Source organism: Glandiceps talaboti, chromosome 15 (genome assembly GCF_964340395.1).
Source record: "Glandiceps talaboti chromosome 15, keGlaTala1.1, whole genome shotgun sequence".
Lineage (NCBI taxonomy): Eukaryota > Metazoa > Hemichordata > Enteropneusta > Spengelidae > Glandiceps > Glandiceps talaboti.
The window spans coordinates 20,671,465-20,695,018 of NC_135563.1; the positions used below are offsets into that span (position 1 = coordinate 20,671,465).

General features: G+C 34.0%; 1 protein-coding gene across 3 annotated transcripts; it reads right to left on the reverse strand.

The window, feature by feature from the left end:
• Positions 1 to 1,441: 1,441 nt before the first annotated feature.
• Positions 1,442 to 22,825, reverse strand: LOC144446567 (uncharacterized). Of its 3 annotated transcripts, none has more exons than XM_078136360.1 (9): positions 21,351 to 22,825; positions 11,751 to 12,059; positions 8,960 to 9,034; positions 7,326 to 7,367; positions 5,457 to 5,688; positions 4,646 to 4,847; positions 4,070 to 4,261; positions 3,490 to 3,809; positions 1,442 to 1,746 (listed from the first exon to the last, which is right to left on the reverse strand). In XM_078136360.1, exons 1-9 carry the CDS (start codon positions 22,528 to 22,530, stop codon positions 1,725 to 1,727), a joined length of 2,574 nt encoding a protein of 857 aa, XP_077992486.1. In that variant the 5' UTR covers positions 22,531 to 22,825; the 3' UTR covers positions 1,442 to 1,724. The 3 variants fall into 3 exon arrangements, with proteins under 3 accessions (XP_077992486.1, XP_077992487.1, XP_077992488.1); XM_078136361.1 differs by having other exon boundaries at positions 1,442 to 1,820; XM_078136362.1 differs by lacking the exon at positions 7,326 to 7,367.
• Between the last annotated feature and the right edge of the window lie 729 nt (positions 22,826 to 23,554).

Here is a 23,554-nt window from a genome sequence, read left to right on the forward strand (position 1 = left end):
AAAATCTAGAGTACTATGTAGGGGCATGTACAATGTATGGAATCTACTATGGCAGTTCTATGAAAAAAAGATTGCTACTAACTTACATCTACAATAAAATCATGGCAGCTCAAAATAAATGGAATAAAGATTCCCCAGCAGTTCTTTCCTTTCTTTCCCAAAAGAAAGTAACAAACATTAAAATTATATTAAAAAATTAAAAACTTCATAATTGCAAAAGTCCTGGGATAGTAATCAAGTCAATATTTTGTGTCAGTAAAAGCTAAAATGAAGACATAAAGATGAAATAAACCCAAACTAATGTAAAATAAACAAATCTGAAACACAAAACCTGACAATGACAATGGTTATGTTTGTGTACCAATGAAAGCATTTTAGTCATTAAGAGATTTAGAATTTAGATCATTTGCACAATCTATTGCATCCAATTTTCCCACTAAAAAGTAAAAAGAAAATGACTCTAAATGGGTGGCTTCCCATATATATTTCTCAAAACATTATTCCGATGGGTGATTGGCTAAGAAGTCATGTGACAGCTTCAAGAACTCACATGATTGGTTCAAGGAATCACAGTATAATATTACCACAGTCACTATGGTTAATGCTTAACGTAAAATACGCCTTGGGGATGAATTTCACTGAAATGCAAAATTCTTCAAATCACTCCAAACTTTGATATATGAAAGGTTGCTTCTGGTTTTGTGAAACAATAAAAGAAATTCGGGTCCACCATCTTGTTTTCAAGGTAATTGTCAATCTTGTATTTGCCCATAGAGTGAACACAGTAATTGGTGGCCATATTGGATTTGGTGGCCATATTGGATTTCAAAATGTTTTAATTTTGACCTCTACTTCAAAACTTTGTATGGTGACCCTGAGAATGGGTTGGAGTTTTCTTAAACCAAGAAGCAGCAAAATTTTAAACAGTTTATTTCGAGGCGCATTTCATGTTCGTGAGATATAAATACACTCAACTTTTCTAAATGTTAAACTATCTCCACCAAAAAATCCCATTAAAAAATTGGAGAAAGCCCCCAAAATGAGGTTTCTTCTCTATGCATAGGAAAGATATGGAAATTTCATATTTGCATAGAATAGTGTTAAAGGTTTCTTGACTTGCAAATAAATTAGTTAAATTGAAAACCTGGATGTGATTAAAGTGGCTAAATATAAAATAGAAACTTTAGTCAAAAGTGTGAAACAAAAGATGAAACAAAATGAAAAATTTTCACTCAATAAAAAAATACATAACTTTGAAACTCTCTCAAGTATCAAAGAAGGTACAGATAAATATTCCAATATTTATATATAGATATGGGTGGGGGGTAATATGTGAGTTAATGGTGAAATATCATTATTCTGTTTAGATACTTGAATATATGATTTTTTTTCATAATATAAAAATAAAGTTATTGAGGTGTTATCAAAATATACAAATTATCAATCAATTAGGATAATTCTTTCAGATTGAGAAATATATACTACCAGTTCATTAATGTGGTGTTAGAAATTTAGAAATATATCCTGGGAGTTTATTAATAAGGTGTTGGAAATATATACCAGAAGTTAAAGTGCTAGATATAACATCAGTGCAAATTTGTTGTCGGAGACAACCTTAAGTCTTTTATGTCATAGAATACTTGTTAGCACTGCTCTTTGCTTGTCACCAATAAGTCATGGAGAATGATTTGTTTCTTCCCTGGACACCTGCGTCTCTGTTAGCTTCACAACTCTGAATAGACACTGCTGGTAAACAAAGAAATGTTTTCCAGTTTGTGGTCTGATGGCTGTCGAATTTACATCATTTCTTTAATTCTCTCCTGAATAAAATACAGGATAAAAATGTGTTGCTAAGCGATTTCCATTACTATAAAATGCATTATGTACAGAAACTCAATGGCATATCCCTAAATATAGTCAATATTTTCAACTTGCTGTACAACAAATATTCAAAAATGATGACTATATCTACTGCCTTATATGAATCACTTAATTCATAATGACGACTGCACACTGAACCAGTTTCTGAAGAAAGTAGTTGCATATAAAATATTACCCATCTTACAATTGCCTAAATGAACACAGCAGCAATGTTTTTATTATCAACATCATTACATTTTTGATTATGATAACAATATATCAGATCATATGATAATTATGATTTCATAATTTGTTTCTTTAATTCATTTAGACTATTGAAGGTTCTGATATACAGAACTAATAGGTTAGGCAAGTTAAGCAAATTTAAAGAGCTTAAGGTGAAATGTGCTAATTATTCATAACGGTGAATGTTTTTTACAAAATATTCAGCATGGCATATATCACACTCTCACATCCCGCAGAGTTTACTGAATTTGTCAGTATTTTATATTAATTCTATCAAAACCTGCCAGCCCAGCTGTTTCAGCAACAATTTCGTTTTGTATATCCAATGAGAGCATGTCATGCTAGGCGAGTACTGGGAGATGTTCTGAACTCGCATATAGCTAGGTTAATATGTACAATGATACTGACAATGCAGTCAAGTCAGCAGACACAGAGAGATTTGAAAGTCTAGTATTGATAGCAATATCAATTTTTTCCGAATTAGAAACATTACAGCTTCAGTCATACAAGGTGTCATTGTTCACTTCGAATTTATTTCTGCCTGCAGATTATAATAAAAGGTTTATCAACAATGTGATAAGAAAGCTAATCTGCTCACTTTGTAAAGAATTACCCCAAGTTTAAACATGTACATATATCATGCAAGACTTTACTTAATTTCAATCAAACACACAGGCATTAGCAGACTAGCAAAATCACCATCTTGACTGGTGCATTGTGGGAAATGTCAGATCATTCTGTTGATAATATGAAGCAGTCATGCATTCTTTGTAAACAATCTTGTCACATTATGAGTCACCACAAATAATGCTGTTTTGATTACCTATACTTTTGTAGGAGTGTCCTTCTGACCAACTCAGATTAGGTATTATACCATAACTACAAATAATCCCACATTCCTTTTACATGCTATACAGCAGTAAGCTTATTTTGCAGTGCACATTGGTTATTGTACTAGCAAAGTGATTGCCCAAAATCTGTGTTTAATTCATTTGCATATTTATGATATTTGTATAAGCATTTAACATCATTGGTTATTTTCTTTATTGGTGATCTAATGCATGTATCATGTGATCTAATTCATGTATCATGTGATCTAATTCATGTATCATGTGATCTAATGCATGTATCATGTGATCTAATGCACGTATCATGTCATCTAATTCATGTATCATGTGATCTAATGCATGTATCATGTCAACTTATTCATGTATCATGTGATCTAATGCACATATCATGTGATCTAATGCATGTATCATGTGATCTAATTCATGCATCATGACTATTTTGTGTTTCTCAGGAATTTCATATTTGCTGAATGAAATTTCTGTGTGCAGACTCAAGATTTTTCAATTAATGTGCAAGATTTCACCACATTCTTACAACTTTGTATCGCCATAGTCTTCATCATCACTAGGTCTTTCAGTGATCACTACACCTTTGTGGACACATTTCATGGTAGAGGCATCTAGGAGGGCCGGCCACAGGTAACATTTGATTTTCTTGCTGGAGTCGTTTCGGTGAAACCTCTGGTGCAACTGATGATTGTAATCTTTACTGTCATAATCTATTATGTACGATGGTGTATGGGTACTCAGTTGCCAGGAAACCTGTACACATATTACGATGTACGACTTGAGAGAAGATGACATTCGAAGGCTTGGATAGTCATGCAGGGTGCTGAAGAGGTGACCACAGACTTTCTGCAAGAAATGAAGTGGTTAACACAAAAATGATCAAACAATGCAGACCATGTGAAGAGTTGAATGACTGACATTGTGACAGTTGTAAAAAACTTAATGCTTTCTTGTCTGGCCTCAACACATCAATTTTCATATTACATGTATATATATTCAAAGACTGGGAAATAGTAGTAGTTTATTGACTTCCTGTCTGACCAAATCAATTTCAGTTTTTATGGTAGACAGCGAAATAGTATATATTGATTTCCTGTCTAACTTACCTCTACAATTCTGTTAATATCATAATTCTTGCTTGTTTTGTGTAGGTACTGCATTGTGATAAGTTCCAATTCTTTAACATAGCTAGTCTGTGAGGATGATTGTACTGCATGTCCAGTATCAGGAATACGGGCGGCTTTGATCATATCAGCCATAATCTCTTCTATCTCAACTTGACAGCATCGAAATGAAAGCTGTGTGATATCAATGACATGTAAAATGACTTAAGAACTCATCACTATGATGGCGTCTGAAATCTGAGAGTTTAATCTTAAGTTGGTGTTGGAAAAGAGTGTAGTAATTATTAATATTCTGTATTAGTTACACTGCGATGTACATGTGATATGGCACATCAGCATTTGGAACTAAGATTGACAACGACTGAAAATACTATATTGTTTTGATGTCAAATCTGCAACTTAGAAATTATTATAAAACTCGCAAATGACCTCTACACGTTCAGAGTTGAAAAGTCAATACTGGCCACGATGACTGAAAAATAATAACTTCATTTGAAGTCAATTGTTAAAACTCATACATGACCTCTAAAAGTTCAAAGTTGAAAGGTCAATACTCACCACAATGACAGAAAACAGTAACTTTGTTTTGATGTCGTCTGCATCATCAAATTGTTGTAAATCAGACATGACATCTAAAGCATCTAAAGCATCCTGCCTTGCATCTGTATATAACTTGGTGAATGCATGGATAAGTCCAATGGCTTGTTTGTCAGGTGTACCTGAAGACTTTGTATAATGTCTTTGACTTTGTTCCGATAGCCTGTAAAAATCAACAGCAAAATGATTATGAACAAAATGGACTTGTTTCATGTTATGGTCAGAGTGTTGTATTTGTTCCAGTTATGGTTATGGAAATACATTGTTCCATATATGGTCATTACTAAGCATTAAATTGGTTCCATATATGGTCATAGCACTGTATTGGTTCCATATATGGTCATAGTGCTGAATTGGTTGTATATGGTCATAACACTGACTTGGTTCCATATATGGTCATAGCACTAAATTGGTCCCATATATGATCATAGCCCTAAATTGGTTTCATCTATGGTCATAGCACTGACTTGGTTCCATACATGGTTATAGCACTAAATTGGTCCCATATATGATCATAGCCCTAAATTGGTTTCATATATGGTCATAGCACTGACTTGGTTCCATATATGGTCATAGCACTGACTTAGTTCCATATATGGTCATATCACTGACTTAGTTCCATATAAGGTCATGGAGCTGGATTGTTCCCTACATAGTCACAGTGCTATTGTTTACATTTCAATCATTTAGATTTGGTTTGGCAGCTATATATTTGGCAGCTATATATTCTGCTTACATTTGCTTATAATTCACTGTCTATACATATACTTACTTTCCCATGAGTTGTACTTCTCGTTCTTGTAGTGCCTGTATATTATCCAATGACTTAGATAATTCTATCTTCAACTTCTCAACTTCCTCAGCCAATTGCCTCTCTACATCAGAGGCATATGTTCTCCTCTCTGTTATGATTGGTCCATCATTCATGATGCCTGCACCATTGATTTCCATAGATGTATTTGATTGGCTATCGCAGCTACTGTCTTTGTTTGATGCTACTTCACCTGGTGATAGGCACATAAAATTGTTGAGAATTTAACACCACTACATTGAAAGCCCTTTTGGAAATAAAGCTGGTTACCTTAACACCATATAAATACATGCAGATCAATAAATGAAATCAGAGTAAATGAAAATGCAGAATGATAAAATATCAAAATCTATATTAACAAATATAGCATCTATGGTATAGTAATTTTTAAATAAATTCTTGAAAATAAGCAAAAAAATTTTAATATTTTATACAGACTGTATTATATGTACATGAAATCAAGTTGATGAAAAAGATAATTTTGAGTCAATTTTGATTTTTTAGAAGATTATTTGATTACAACAAAACAGGTTTTAACAACACATGGACAAACAGATAACAAGCAATCAAACAAATAGTGACATTGACGGAGGAACATCAACACAGAAAGTGGGAAAGAAATGTTATTAGTAGCTGCAATGGGAAACAATATGGTTAATCTAAACTACGGACAAAGTTGAACTGCAGTGGCAGGCAAAATTGTGAAAACTAGGAGAAAGCTTGGTTGGTTGAATGGGTAGCAAATTGGAAAAGAGCATGGTTGGTAATACGGTATCAGATCAGAGAAAATAAGGTTGGCTGAATGGTGCTGTTACATAACCCATGCAATTTATCAAGTTGCTGATACAGCCACAGAATGAAAATTTATAACAGAATATAATACCATTACAACCATAATCACCAGAAATCACCTTTACTGTGAGTTAAGCTTGACAATAGGAGGTAGAGTAATCATTGCTAAATGGGTTTCTGCTTGTAAATCAAAGTATGGATTAAGGACGGCATATCCATTATCTCTTCCGATACAATAATCATGGAACACGGATATATTTAGAGTGATCTTGGGACAGTGAAATTTGATATTCATTTTCAAGAAATTTTGAAAATTCTCTACAAAAATCCTGCTTCCTTTTTTTTTCATGGTTTACAAGAAAAGTGTTTCAATTATATTACATCTATTTGCATTGAAAGTGTACTAATCCATAGTTCTGGTCACAGAACTGCTAATTTGCATTACAATTAACCAACTTGCAACTGCACTCGTAGGAAACGTTGTATTGAGGACAAGATAATTTAGGTTCAGATTATCTTCTGAACTCTACATCATCAGAAACATTATCCATTTTCCATCATTATCTTATAGCCCAGGGTACACTTTATATCAACTATACTGATTGATACTCATTCCCTGTGCTGACATTTTCTTGGCAGCAGATAAAAAGCAATCATTTACGAATTACAGTTTATGTTGGTTTGATATGTTTAGAGATGAGTCATGTCTGTTGTCATTTTTTCAAGTCACAGTGTCCCTCTGTGGTAAGAAGTACTTTTCACAAGTTGTCTAACTTTCATTATTTTCACACCATTGACAGAGAGGGCGCTATTCCCATCTACACAATACAGTTCACCATCCCATTGTCAAACTGTACTATACTTTAGCATGCAAGAAGTGACACCATTTCAATATACTTTATATGTCATGCAACTAGAAAGTGAACGTCCATGCTGGCATTGAAACTAGAGAGAGAGAGTGATTTAAGCAAAAATGAAGAGAATTGTGGTTATTTCAGTATATGAATTTCCTAGCATTGATCTACTGGTGTTTTATACCTGCTGGAGGGTAAAGGTCGGCCCACAGCCACTCTCTAGCACCTAGAATAGAATAGACAAAGCACAAAATATGGCATCATGCATTACAGCAAATCATACTGGTGCTATGTATATAGCAGTTACAATTCTCTCAAAGCATACTAAAGTTGCTCATCAAGAGGTTATTTCACTATCTACCTTGGTTCAAACTAACAATGGAACCCATATATTTATACATGCCAGGCTTTGAGTCATTTCTGGTCAATTCAGCATTGGCAGTAATATGAATATTTATGTTTTAAATGCGTTTTGGCCCCATACAAAGTACCCTTATCACTTTGATTTTCTAATTCAAAATTTTCCCTGGCTTTATCATCCTGTTTTATTTTACAATTTATATAAATAAATGTAACTGTTAGCTTTGTTAATAATCATTAGACAATGAACTTCATGAATACATCATTGTCTTTTGAAAATGAAGAAAGTTTTTTTTTTTTGTTTTGACTTGTTTTGTTTCACCAAAGCATGATTATGCAAATTTTGTTTGCATACAAATAGAAACAAAGAGATGGAATGACCATTCAATGCTGTGCTATACATTCACTCGACCTTGATGTGCAAGGAATTATGGGTATTTTAGGGGACAATGACATGCATCAAAAGGTTTGAGCTGGGAAAGTACACGTAACGCATGACTCTGCAATTTTTCTTATTTGTAGAAAAAGTCAGTACAAATATACTCTAAATTGTAGGACTTCTGGCTAGCTTTTCCCAGGAACATTACCTTATTTGCCTTTTGAAACTCATAGTTTAGTTTTGTAGCCTAGTACTTTTTGACATTACATGAACTTGACAGCATCATCTGGAGTGAGACAAACGCTGTCTTGGATGAGACAATTCTGTCAAGATCAATCAATGTGAAAGATACTAATTAAATCTACAGTTGGTTGCTATACATTGAAATGACAAATGGAACTAAAACTACTAGATAACAGATATTTATTTTAACAACTCTATATGTACAGCAACCTATGAATCTGTGTAGGATCTATAAACAAGTCATATGATTCAAAGTGAACTTTGAGTGATGTTGAGAATTTCTTTTTGTTTTGCACCAAGGCAATCAAAGAGCCCATTCTTGCAGTCTTTATATGAATTTGATGTGTCCTATAGTCAAACACTGTTAAAGTATATGCTACCCAAACACAACTGTTCTAGAACTAAAACCTGTATTTCATTTATGAGTTCAACTGTTGTGAATTTTTCAAACCAGTTACCATTTAATACTGGCTGTGGGCAATAAAAAATGGATTGATTGACATTGTAGATTTTGGAGGTCTATTTGCATATGGTACACGTATAGATAATTTATATATAACATCCTGGAATTGAATAATTTTCTGGCATTATCGCCTGCATGATAAAGACTCAGTGCGGCGGTAGTAAGATTTTGTGTATGTGGTTATTTTCTACTTCAAGTTAAAACCATATTTTATGCATAGAAATAACATTACAATGCATTTAGCTATGCAGGATCAGAAAGGGCAACATATACAGCTTTAAGCACAATGCTGGGTGGGGGATGGGGGGTTGCCATGGTAACAAGACATAACAAATTATTAAGTGGTGTGATGTTTGAAGAATTAAACTCATACTCTTATGATGTTTCCGAGGCGGCGGACACGGCTCAGAACGGTCTCGACTACGTGAACGACTTCGGCTTCTGTGACCTAGAGAACACATGCACAAACAAACAAACACACAACAAGCAAAGTAATCGTTAGAGAAGACATTGAAAAGTACATTAAAAAGTACGACTGTAAATAGTTTACAGAGGACATTTACAAAAGCAAATCTCCGTCACTTGTTTACGGAGTGAACAGTACATTAAAGGCACAACAAAACTAAGAAATAGTTTACAAAGTGAAGATTACAGCAATTAGAAAACTTTCACACGACTTTTGTAATGTTTACACAGTCTTGCTGAAGACAGAAGAATTTCAAAATAAAACATATAATGAGACATAACATTATGCCCATTATTATTAAAATTGTATAAAAATAAAAATCTATATGAATACCTCATTGTTATATGTCAGACAACAGAAATAATATAAAAATATGATCATCAACATCTGAAGATTCATATCTGAGGTATTATAAAAAATATGAAAACTTGAAGTCACTTGTGATACTAATAGGCACCATTCATATATAGATATATATACATACAAAGTACCCCTCAACTTCATGAATTATTTTAGATTTGCTGGTGACATCCCTACCATAGATACATACAAAGTGCCCCTTAACTTCATGAATTATTTTAGATTTGCAAGTGACATCCCTACCATAGATTGCACAATATTATACAATGCACTTTGGATCTAAATACTAATATTTTGAGGAAGACGTTTTACATCAGACAACAAGTTTGATATTAATTAAAATTTAATCATATGAACTTTCCAATTTCATCACATCTTTGACAGCTCCTACATATAGAGAACTTTAGAAGGAAGATTGGGAAGGGGGGGGGGGAAGACATTCATACAGTGTAAGTACACAGGATGCAATGGGGCATACACTTGGTAACAAACTTGCCTTATACACATATATATGTACAAATTTACATACATGCGGCTGAATGAAGAAAAGCGCCCTCACAGTCAATTGTACAAAGGACAATTATCAACTTAAAATATAGCGCACATCCTAATTAGTGACCATATACATTACATGTACATGAACAATTACAATTGAAAAATGTCATTTTATGAACAAAATGACTGAAATAAACTTTTTCTATAAGTTTTAGCGCGAGCATTCAGAAAGATATAGTAACGGTGTGTATCTCATACACATTTCAGATGCTACACATTTATCATGTAGTAGAATTTAGGTTTAAAACTTAAAAGGGTTCAATTTCAAAAACAAATATAGGTTTAAGTAAACAATGTTCTCAGAAGCAAAATTTGCACTTCAAAAGCAGAGAACTACTGAACACCATACATTGCAACAAAAACCGAGATGACAGCAAACAAAAGAAAATTTGAAAACTTTCAACTAGTCTAAGTCTAGTTTAGTACACTTATGCCTGTAGGTGAAACTGACTAGAAGAATGGCTTCAGTTCACACAACCATGACAAGATAAATAGCAAAGGTCACAAGGTCATACATCCTGGTACTTTTTATTGGCATGAAAGCAGTTTTTCTTAACAACCACTTGTTAAATGAATGATATGACATTGCCCTGTTTGATGGGCTGACCACACCCCTAGTCATGTGTGCACATAAAAAGACACTGTACTATCCTACTATTCATGGCCACGGTCTAATTCTGGATTTACTGCTTGGGACTGTATTGATTTCAAATTTGAATATCTTTAGATTAGTTTTGTTTCCCACACTTCATCCTCTGCTTATTTGCATAGTTTTAATGCATAGCTGACGTTTGGCAGCAACAACAGAGAAATGAACAGTGTGAATAACACTAAACATACCTTAAATGAAGAGTCACTCTTCAACTAAGGAGAGGGGGGGATATAATTTTTCAAAATAAATTCCAGACAAATTTGAACCCAGTGCCCCCTAATTACTTATCGTACACCTGAGTATGCTACACACGCTCTGGTTATTGTATTCTTCAAGTGAGCTACTACTACTTTTTATGTCTCCTGACCTCAATCTTTTCATGAAGTAATGTCACGTCCATATCTATCAATTGTCAGTTTCACAACATATGGTATTTGAAGTGACCATGGAATTCTAAATGTGGCAATGGAGTTGTGTCTACATCTCTCAAACTATAACATGTAAAATTGTATGACGTGACCATTGATGTCCATTATACCTTTCTAACTTCAACATTTTGTGAAGTGACCCTTACGTTGAAAAGTTTGCACAGTTCAAAGGAGGTGTCAATGACTTCATTCTGACAGACATGTACACTTTGCATGTAATCATTGGTAAATTTCTTACTCAGATGTGCATTCTCTCACGTCTGTGTTGCACAACCTACATGTATACAAATTTACTCTGTACTGCTAATACCTGTATAATCTTCTCTACATGTGTGTCTATATACACTCTTGTAAATTATACTCAAACTGCTAACCATATTGGTAACACTCCAGAAAGGTATATTGTTCTGAGGTGAGGGGACTGAGGTGCGAAGTTGACTAATGTATGCTGGAATGGGAGGGGGATGGGGGGTATTCTCATATTTGACTGGACAACAGATCTCGATATCATGCCCTTAGGGTATGCTGATTTGTGACTGAAACTGGAAAGTTCATTGTTTTCATCATGATTTTCTATTTTAATACTCCAAGCAAAAAAAATGATGAAATAATTCTAATGATACTATTTTCAAATATGATTGGCCAACACCTCCAGTATTAACAAATTATGAAAATGTGTAACTTGTGGCCTTTTATCACCTACCTGATGCAGCAGCCATTCTGTTGATCCTTGCAATCATCATGCGTAGTTCAGCACTTTCTTCTACACTATTTCTGCGTGGTCTTGTTATTGTAGGTTTGAGTTCATCTCTGTCTAGAGATACACCTCTTCTTTCTTTAGACCTTCCCTGTCTTTCCTTCGACCTGCCTCGCGCTTTGTCACTACTTCTTGCTCTTGTTCGTTCCCTTTCTTGTTTCTTTCTGTTTTCTTTACGATGTCTGGATGCAGCAACATCCACATCAGTGCTGTTTTTACTGCCTGTTGAGTCCCCAGCATCACTGGCAGTTTTTGCTGTAAGTAAGTCAAATTTTATGTTCTTAATTATTTTGATGTCAGTAATTTGCATTGTTCCACATTTTTATATGAATAACTTATATTTTGCACTGGGTCATAATTTTATGTAAGGCGTAAAAAAAAAATTGTGTGGCTCCGATTACATTCAATTTTAAAATAGATGGGGTAGGTAGATTTTTAATTTTTAATTTATCATATTTTTTTTTTCATGTGTGTCAAGTTCAGGTTTTCCATTGTTTTCCAAATGGTCTCTGTGTTGTTTATTTCTTCCTATCAGATATACAGCCAATACAGACTGGAAGAATAGTTTTATATTGTCTTTTTAAGTTGATGTCAGTTTCCGCACCCACTATTTCTTGCGAGACTTCACGATTTTCAAATAATACATGTATAATTTCACACTCATATACATTATATCATATGCATATAATATCATATTTTAATATCATTGTTTATATAATCATAGTTTCACATTATAATTTGCATTAACTACCATATGGTATACTACCAGCACAAACATTCATGTCTATAACTGTCTTGGAATTCAAGGGTACATGTAAATACCAATCCCTTGTGAAATAACCTGGACAATCTTGTTTACATGTATACATAATGATCATATAACTGATCTCTCTCTCTACTTGTGACTTATACTAGCTGTAACTGGGCTAATTGTAATATTTTTCTATCAGACAACCAACAGAAGAAGTATTGCAAGTTATATTTAAGCTACATCTGTGCATAGTACCGTAGTTACATATTATGGTGGCAAAAAGACTTATGTAAAGTGTTTGTCATTGTGCATACAATAAACAAACTTTTTGTACATTTTTTAGCTTTTCTCAATGTATAGAGTTACAAACACAGACTTGGTCAATGTTGGTTCACATTGATTTTTCAAGTAGAAAGCTATGATAAATATACATTAAAAATCCAAAACAAATACCCAAATCCTCATCCATATGACTACTTATAATGCTAATGTCAAGACATACAAACGTACATTTTTTAGAGAATGTCATTTGTCTAAGCTCCTGATACTGCATGTCAATTTAACAGCTACTCTAGTGAAATCTTCATAAGTATGACATACAGTGTACCATACACCTTTATTTATCCTGTCAGTCCAGATCTGGAGATACATCAATGCCGAATAACTAAATTATTGCATGATCAAGGTCCGTGGTAGATGGATCGAAATGTCACATTCATTTCCAATTTATCGTTCCAAAGTAACTATATTGTACTGCTCTATACACCTTTTGTTACAGTTAATTAATGACAAAACTTTTATCAGTTTAAGTTACAGATCAATGTATTCACTATTTACATGTTTACATGTGAGCTGATTTACACTTGTAATATACATGGCAAGACTTATGTACTAGTAACTTGTATAATACTATCATGAATAAAATGCCTTTTACCAGTCTATGACATAGTATGGCAATGTCCAAGACAATTATGCAGTTTGTTTTATTAAATGCCTCAAAGTGTTTGAAACCTATGTTTTTTGTAGGTGTAAGCCCCAGGGAAGTTGCTGTGATTTTATCAATTACAGTCCTTCACAACACTGTGACTGATACATCTCAGTATGACCATTTCAAACCTATAAAATTTATGGCAATAACTATAAATCCTAACACTTATCATTGAATTACCATGGGAATCATCACATGTCGTAAACCTATCATCCATGTAAATGAAATCTCCAAAGTTTATGTCATGACACAGTTAAACGGCAAATTCCAAACTAAATGCTGAAGTGAGCATAATAGCTAAATGTACTATGATGGCATTGATGTGAAAGAATGGACACAATACATCTACATTCCATACTGCACACAACTTTTCTTTACCTTTAATCCAACCTTATTTCATTCTTTAGTACTCAAACAATTGCCACTGTGACTTCTCTCCCTCTGAGAAAAGACATTTACGACTTTTCTTCTATGTGCACTTTGTAAAGTTAAGGCCATATATATATGTGTGTCTGTATATGTCTACATAAATCAATGAAATACAGTACTTTGAAAGGACAATTTACTGAATAGGTGACAGCAATATATTTAATAGGGCAAGAAGCACAGTACACCTTAAGAATCCCTTTCTGGTTGCAAGGACCAGTGTCAACAGCAGCTTACTGTTAACACCGGGCATGCATTGATCATTCTAGTTGATAACACACAATGTGTAAATGCGTTAGTGCTAGCCTGATGTTAACACAGAGCACCATGCAGACTTATCATTCTTTTTGTCCTGTTACACACATGCAGTGATTCTTTATAATTAAAGGGAAAGTTCAGTCAAACTTATTACTACTTTTAGTACACTTCTACATATGATTTTTGGGGTGATAAAATAGCATCTCTGTAACTTAGTCAACTTTGAAATCTTGCAAAGAAGTCCTACTGCACTTGACATGTATTGGGGGAGATTTCCTGCAAGGGATTATGGGAATACTCCGGTGATGACATCACTATCTCTTGTCTTGACAAATACAAGACTATCAAGACAGAGGTCAAGGTCCTGAAAGTGGTCATATTGATGAGGATTGGATATTTATTTTGGATTTTAATTTATAAAACAATCTTACCATGGCTTTCTACTTGAAAAATCAATGCAAAACCAAATAGACCAAGTCTGTGTTTGTGACTCGATACATTGCAAAAATGCTAAAAAGAAAATATGTCAAAAAAGTTTTGTTATTGTACGTACAAAAACAATCTTTTTTTTTACATATTTATTAATCTTTTGCAATTCATTGAGTTACAAACAAAGACTTGGCATGTTGTTTCACATGGATTTTTCAAGTAGGAATTAAGCCATGATAAAATTGTTGTATAACTTAAAAATACGAAATAAATACTAGTAACCGATCCTCATCCATATGACCACTTTAAATCCATGAATCTAAGCTAGATGTTGCAATAATAGTATAAATAGTCTGAATATTACAAAAATTTGACTAAGTATTTGAAATAAGCACAAGTTGATTCCCCTCCCCCCCCCCCCCCCCCCTTTCCCGGTATAATTCAAGTCTTAGACACTTAATTATGCACAAAAGCAACTGTCACATGTCTACATGTATGTGTGAAGAAAGAAAGATAGACAAACATTGGTGAAATCCCCAGGGTTTGAACTCAGACTTCTAAACAAACCAGCTGCTATTCATTTTCTTGCCTCTTACAAAACCATTGGACTTGAAAAACACACCTGTTGTACCTGCTTTGTAAAGTGTCTCACACTATCTTTTCAGATGGCATTCTGAGTAGATAATCAAACTGAAAAGATTTTATGTGGTTGAGTTGGTGCTTTTATATCATCTACACCATAATGCATACACACACAGAGAAGCAAACAATTTTACACTCAGTAGACCTATATATGTGCAAACTATTGCAAGTTTAAATGAACATTCAACGCTGCATCAAAAAGCATTCTTACAACAATTCATACAAACTCTACCATAGACTCACTTTTTCTCTCGTTTTAATTTATAACTCAAAACCGTACTCTTCCAATCTCTGTGGGGGACTGTACCATATATAACTGTCTTTTTGCTACTATCTGAGAAGTTAGTGAGAACCCTAATTTAAAAAAGGCTACAATATATATATTCAAATATAGTATATAAAATATCAACTTGTGTACCATCATTTGATTTAACCCCTGTTAGTAACCAAACCATAATTCTTCTCTTTTCACAGCAATTATCAATGAGATATACATACCCATACTATTACTGTACAGTTATTTATTGTGTAAAAACAAAGTGTCATGTATATACAATGTCTGACCTATATAGGACACACACAATAAAGTAAGGTTAAAATTGAATTTGATGTTGAATGCAATTTAGTCAGCAGCCACCTGACATTGACAGTTAATTAACTTCATTTATAATTTATATATCATTTATTGATGACTTAATTAGTTCAATTGATAGCATATTAATTAGCACTAATTTGTACCTGACATACAATATATTTGTTATCTACACTACATAGTACATTTACATGGATTCCTTTGACCATGAACTTTTTCTTTACAACTGGGGAAATTCTGGCACCATGGAAAACCATTTCCACAAAGAAATAGGCACAGACTTACTTTAATTGTCTGACCTGATTATTTGCAACTCGTTCTTCTTGATAGAATTATATTAAATGGTGGACTGAAAAGTTATACATTGCTGGAATCGGCATGTTGTAAAATATGGATATAATTGATGAAGTGGTCATCTTGAACAGTCAAAGTAACAAGGGCACTTGTCTAGTACTTATGTAATTTCAGAACAACCACTTGTTGGTAAAAATCACATGCCTTTATGTATTCATAACACCTGACTTTCATTTCATGTCAAAAAAATAAAAAATAAAAACCTGAATCAAAACAGTAACAAAACCCAATTTGTCCAGGGTTACATTTGTACATGTTAATTGTCAACTACAGAAGCATATCTCCAAGTTTGTAAGCTGAGAACATTGCATTGCTGTGATGACTACAATTAGTATGAGAACACGAAACCATTCTCACACTGCAGTCAATTCATGTCAATGTACGTACATGTAGTGAATGCATGGTTGCTGTCAACATCATGAATATTTTATGTATGGTACTCTATGCAGATACATGCATGAATGCGTGTGAACGATAACAACACAGAGTACATCTTTCATATACTGGTACGTTGTGTAATGTGGACCTGGTATAGTTATGAATACAAACAATTGTATTTATGTATATTTTGACTCCCATGTACCACATTCAATGACTTAAATACGTGAATTCATCTTATTAAATGTTACTGTATCTAAAAGTAAAGAATGAACATGCTTACACATGTACAGTGGATATACCATGTAAACCTGTTAGAGTCAACACTCTCCTTTACAAGCAAATTTGCATGTATATTACATTTTGTACCTACACATATTTACATGTTTATCATTTTTGCAATTGGTACATTAACATTAACAAGATTATAAAAGTGAAACCCTTTACTGTGCGTATTGATTTTATATAATTATTATCACATTTCTGACTGTCTAGTACACACATTACAATGTTAACATATTTATCAACGTTGCTGGTTCTATAAACTAGGCTGTATAAAAAGTGTGAAAAAAACAGTCCTGTCCAATGTCTACAACTCATGCTTTTTGTTGTTGATAAATTTGCCATATAATTTGGATCAGTGGACTTGGCCTAGCAGTGCTTTCTGGTGTAAATACAACGTGTATCACTGAAGTAAAGCACTTTCTCTATGTGCTACACTCATTTATAGCAGCCATATCAAGTGTAAAGAAATTTGTTTCAATTGGTTTTAACCATTTATTTACAAGCCCAGCATGTGGCCTTTCTAATGTGGTCAATTAGGAAATGAAACAGTACACTTTTACACTTGATATGGATGCTATAAAGGATTGTGGTACATACAGAAAATGCTTTACTTTGGTGTTATGGGTTGTATAAACAATCCCTTTAACAATATCACATACACTCTAGCACCACATTTCACACTATTTTTTGTTTTGTTGGATTTTCATTCATATAATTAAACTACATGTTACAATGCATGCAGGTCCATGTACATATATAACACTTGGGTTTACATCAACATACTGGTGCACCTTTCTCAAAGATTCATGCTTCAATACCAAGTTCTTGTATTCACGTTATCCTATCAGTGGAACCATAAGAATTAAATATGATTTAATACATTAACTGTTGCCCAAGATCAACTTGTTCTCTAGCTCTGCCAGATAGCTATTCTTTTTACCCAAATTTTATTCCTAATGTAATCTTGCATGGACATCACAGGATTTGGGGAAACTCCTTAGAGGGTAGAAATCCATGTTTACTCTCATTTTTTCCAACTTGTAGTTTTTTAACACTATGTACATGTATGTTCATCATGGAAGCACTATGATTCATATACAAGTTCTCTTCTTCCACTTTTGATTGAGAAACAGACATGTTTTGACAAATCACTTGTCATTCTTCAGTGTCGACAGGGAACAAAATATGGATAAAAAAAGACTATTGTAGGCCATGTGAAATTCAGACAAGAAAAATTTGGTTTAATGTCACCACACTGAGTCATAGTCCAAAGTACACTTGCATTCTCTCAAGAAACAATTAAAATATTTTGAAACATCCAAGATTTTGGTTCTCAGATATATAACAATCCTTTCTGAAAGTTTCTCCTTTAAAAAGAAAATGAGTTTGTCCAATGCAAATATTTCCAACTGTTTGAAACTTGCAAGACTTTGGTTTTCAGACATAACAAAAAGTTGCATTTTTTTGAAAAGAAAATGAGCTTTTGAGTGACTGCTGTCAAATTACAATGTGAAAGGAAAGATAGATGATTGTTGTAAGTAAAAGAACAGACCTGCCATTCTACAGGATGATTTATGACATCGTCTCATGCTCTACTTCACTAGTAATCATCAAAGGCCAGGGAATCTTTTATGTCATTTCTTCATAGTCATGTAGAAAGGGTTCTTGACAGACAAACTTGTTGACTTTTGAAACAATGTTATGAAATCACAGGAAAACTATAAGTTGGTTTAATATATAAACAATCTTGTTACAACCAGTCTAGCCTGACAACTTGGCTATCTCAGCAGATTGACCTGTACATGTACTCATATTCTTAATGCCACACATTACATTGTATTACTGAAAGCATAATCTACATTTTGAACGGTAAAACATGTAGCAGATGTAGACAATAGTGTAATGTGTAACTCACATAATTTTCCTTGCCCCATATAATATATGTAACACGTCATCTACATGTACACATAAATTTTCCTTGTACTGTACTTGACAAGAATGGTAATAAATTGTCATTGATGGAATAACACAATTATTGAAGTTACAATAATGAAATGATCAGTTTTGGACAGCAGACACCACTAGAGGGCATTATATCTTAGAAAAGGTCTATTAACATACATATGTATGCATACCACCTATTAATTCTTAGTACTTATTTGTTTTTACATTGTATGTGTATTGCACTATTCTCTAGATTGCATACTAATTACTTCATTGTTTTTTAATCACATGAATCAATATTCTCAGACTAATAACCTAACAAATTTCATTATGTACAAATATGTGTATCACAGCACATCACACACTGTCATTTATTTTGCACAATGTACTGATCACATGACAGGGTCATCTGTGATGTGTGGGGGTCAAAGTTTTGTTTGCAGGTATCAGTACTCCTAAGTAACAGTATATGTGTGTGTGTGTGTGTGTGTGTGTATATATGTATGTATGTATGTATGTATGTATGTATGTATGTATGTATGTATGTATGTATGTATGTATGTATGTATGTATGTATGTATGTATGTATGTATGTATGTATGGACAGCATGAATGTATATGTGTATGTATGTTACATATGCATGCATATGTATATGTATGTATGTATGTATGTATGTATGTATGTATGTATGTATGTATGTATGTATGTATGTATGTATGTATGTATGTATACGTGTGTATGTATGTATGTATGTATGTATGTATGTATGTATGTATGTATGTCTGTGTGTGTATATGTATGTATGTATGTATGTATGTATGTATGTATGTATGTATGTATGTATGTATGTATGTATGTGTGTGTGTATGTATGTATGTATGTATGTATGTGTGTGTGTATGTATGTATGTATGTATGTATGTATGTATGTATGTATATGTATGTATGTATGTATGTATGTATGTGTGTGTATGTACATGTATGTAATGTATTTAAGTATTTATTAAATAAATCTAACTGTCTATTTTAACATTCAAAATAAATTGTCTTTGCTGTTTTCAAAACAATAATGATATTTTTATTACAAATATGTACACATACGTATAATGTACATACATATCCATGAAGGTAGGTAGAGTACCTTGTATCCCTTGGGACAGATACATGTATGTCCATTAATTCATATTAATAGTTCCTTTGTTCAGATTGACTTGGTGTTCTCATAAAACTGACTCCTAAAGTATATGTATGCATGTTCCAATGATCAATTTATACAACAATGACAGCCTGTTCAAATCACACCAGTTTACAGCACTAGTAGTATTGGTATGTTCACCTGGCCTTGTCACTGCACGGAGTTAAATGATGAATGGCCTGAATGTGCAAATGAACACAATAGTTGCACACAAAATGGCTAGTACATGTAATTTACCCTGAAGTACCCAGTAGCTTGCTTTGAAAAATTTCCGTGTTTTGTGATAAATGTGTGACAGTGTCATACTAGTACTGTTATAAACCTTACTATCTTACTGGACAACTGAGTCTGGTGAACACAATTCAACAAGGTCACTGACTCAAATAAACAATACACAATATATGTACATATATATTGATATGGTTCTGTGTATCTTTTCAATAAAGATAAAAAATACATGTATTAACTTTTTTTTAATTTAACAACATTTACATATCAATGAAATGCTTTAATTAGTACTACAGCCCCATTGCATTCTAGTAACTTGATTTCACCACCATGTTCAACAGTATTACCAAATACTAGTAGTATGTACAAAATGTACCATTAACCAAACTATCATACCATGCATGAGCAAAGTTGAACAGAAAATATGGAATATATATTCCGGTCCTTCTACACCATGACAATGCACGTCTATGTCATGATATTGCATATCTATGTCACTGGTTCTGTTGTATTCAAAATATGAGCAAAAACATTCAAAATTGTCATTACTTTCCCCAATTTTTCTTAAACATTATTTGCACTGGTATAATTATGTTATTCTCCAATATTTTTCTTCACTCAGCCGGAAAATTCATTTTATCTTCTTGGGTTTTTTTTGTTATCCTTAAAATGGTTGGCTATATTATCCTTATTATCAGTAGTTGCCAGGACAACAAATGAATGAATGTACACCTATTTCACTGTTGACTATTCAGTCTTATCTAAATCCCTGTAGCCAGTAGCATCCATACAGTAGCTGTCACTACATGCAATTTCACTTGCAATTCAATATTTTTGTTTGTAATAAGTTTATCATCTTTGATATTTTCTATTTAATGCTCACAATCATACATTTTGTGTAAATATGGGATAAACATATTCCATGTTCATGCTTTGTGTAAGATATGTACTTTCAGGCATGAGAACCCTTACATTTTACCTATACAGCTCATGAGACTTGTCGGTAGACAGTGATTCAATTTTGTTGTAAACAAATAATGTAAATGATAGACTACTGAAATTGTAAACAAACTTACCAGGTGACTGCGCACCAGAAGATATCCCAGAATCTCTAGCCTGGCTGATTGCATCTTCAAGCCGAGGTCGTGTCGTTTCTATGGCAATAACTGATTCCTCATCACTATGGTATCCATTGGATTGCATGGTGATCGTTGGACTTTCTTCTGACACAATTTTGAAAATTTCCAACACTTTATTCAGCCCTCGTGAATATTGCGCAAGAATAGGTGCAACTCTTACATCTTGTGGAATTGTTTTGATCTCTTTGCGAAGTTGACCGAAGGACAGGAGGGCACCTTTATCATTTTCAATACGATCTTGTAGACTTTCTAGAAGTTTAGGAAGTTCTGATCTCATACTTGGCTCTACTACGTTTAATAATGCTTTGTTTTTATAAAGTCTCACCTGTATCTGGTCTTGGTTTACTTTCATCAGTTTGTGATGACTTGGAGCTGCGGTTCGTGCATTGGAATTGTTCATATTTCTCAATGTTACCGGTTTTACATTGGATAAACTTAATTCTTCTAACTTCAAAAGGGCTGCTTTATATGCAATGATATTCTTCTCAAATTCTAACTTGAGAGCATCGTGTAGTGTCATGAGTGAACTGTCGATACTAATACTAACCAACCCATGATCACCCATTCCCTCTAATACTGTATCCATTACTTTTTTTCTACTTTTCAGAATCTTCATCAACTCTGGATCCACGAATGCAATGATTCTAAGAATACTGGAAACGGCTTTCATAGCTACTTCCGTTTTTGAATACATCTGAGAATTAGGATCTTCTTGCCTGGCCAAAAACCGAACTATTCGAAGAAGCAGGTGTTCAACACGTAATGTGATTATCGGAAAACTGTCCGGGTCAGCGATAAACAACTTTGAGAAGAGACTTTCCAAAATCACTAAGCTGTGTGGAATTTCGTCCATAAAGATATCAATAGGCATCTCTGGTGTGATAGTTTTCAGTGTGAGGAGATTCATTTGATTTATCAGTTGTGAACAATCCTGAAATTTCCGTTTCTCTAACAGGAGGACTATTTGACGTAGGGCAAACCCTGGATTCAGGTCGGCCACTTTGAGCGGACTCGGAGCGTCTCCGGCAAAACTTTGAACCCATGTCGACTCCTTCCATGGCAGTTGGGCAACTCCTCGAGGTCGCCTCCGGTCTCGTCTGACCCTGTGGACGTTCATGTTCACGAAATATGACGTAAACGACCAGCGAATTAAATACTGAGATACGACAGTCACGTACTACTATGCTTTCACTGGGTCGTTATAATGTCAAAACATTGGTTGTTTCGACTCCGGACATCGACAACGATCGATCATGTATCTTGATACCCATTAGTAGACATTACACTTAAGACAACAACTGAAACATTGTCACTTACATGTAATTGCAGTCATTGACAATCAGGTGTGGGCTCACAGAATGTGAAAGGGTGAGAAAACAACGCCCGTGAGGCGATCATCATGGAGGAAAAAAGCTTAGCCGTGAACAAAACCCTTACCTCACCTAGAGTATTGTCATGCAAATGAGTAAGCAGCGACCAGAACATGGAAAACGACAACACTATTGACCAATCAGATTGCAGTTTTCAACGGGGTCCCATTTGCTCCAGCTCGTACACACACACGTCTCCCCCCCCCACACACACACGGTGCAGTGTGTCGTACATAACGCCACCCCGTTCAACCTAGCTGCAATAATTGTATGTAGCTTTGTTTTATCTACAATAGCTTTTTATTTGTATATTTTATTTTGTGTGACTCAGCATTGTTCGTTTTACTGTTTATTTTCTTATGGGGATTTGCAAGGTTCCAGCGGAGGACCGAGAGCGACGTAGCGAAACCGCTACAGTACGCCATCTACGATCGGCCTACATATTGATACAAACCCTACCATCTGGCTATTAACTAAACTTCAATAAGAAGAGAACATTTTTTATTTAGTTTTATTTAGAGACCCACTCTACAGATCGCTCTATGTGTGAAGGTAAGACATAGTGCTTGGTTCTGTTCTGTTCTGTTTTGTTTTCTTTCGGAGGGGGGGGGGGTCTATTTTACTCAAAATTATAGTCTTTTGATTTCAATTTTGGTGTTGAAGCAGGGAATCAGATGAAGTTAAGTTAAAAGAAAAACCTCACCACTTACCATATGTATTCAACGTCAGTGTTCTGTTACAGATCAGTTCATGTTTTGACAACGTTCATCT

Bases quoted from the DNA above. Each gene is read 5' to 3' on its own strand.
- LOC144446567 (XM_078136360.1), bottom strand. From the start codon at position 22,530: ATGAACGTCCACAGGGTCAGACGAGACCGGAGGCGACCTCGAGGAGTT. The intron at 7,368-8,959 runs GTATGAGTTTAA...ATTCTATTCTAG, and splicing joins GCCTCGGAAACATCATAAGA to GTGCTAGAGAGTGGCTGTGG. The intron at 1,747-3,489 runs GTAAGAATGTGG...TTTGTTTACCAG, and splicing joins GACTATGGCGATACAAAGTT to CAGTGTCTATTCAGAGTTGT.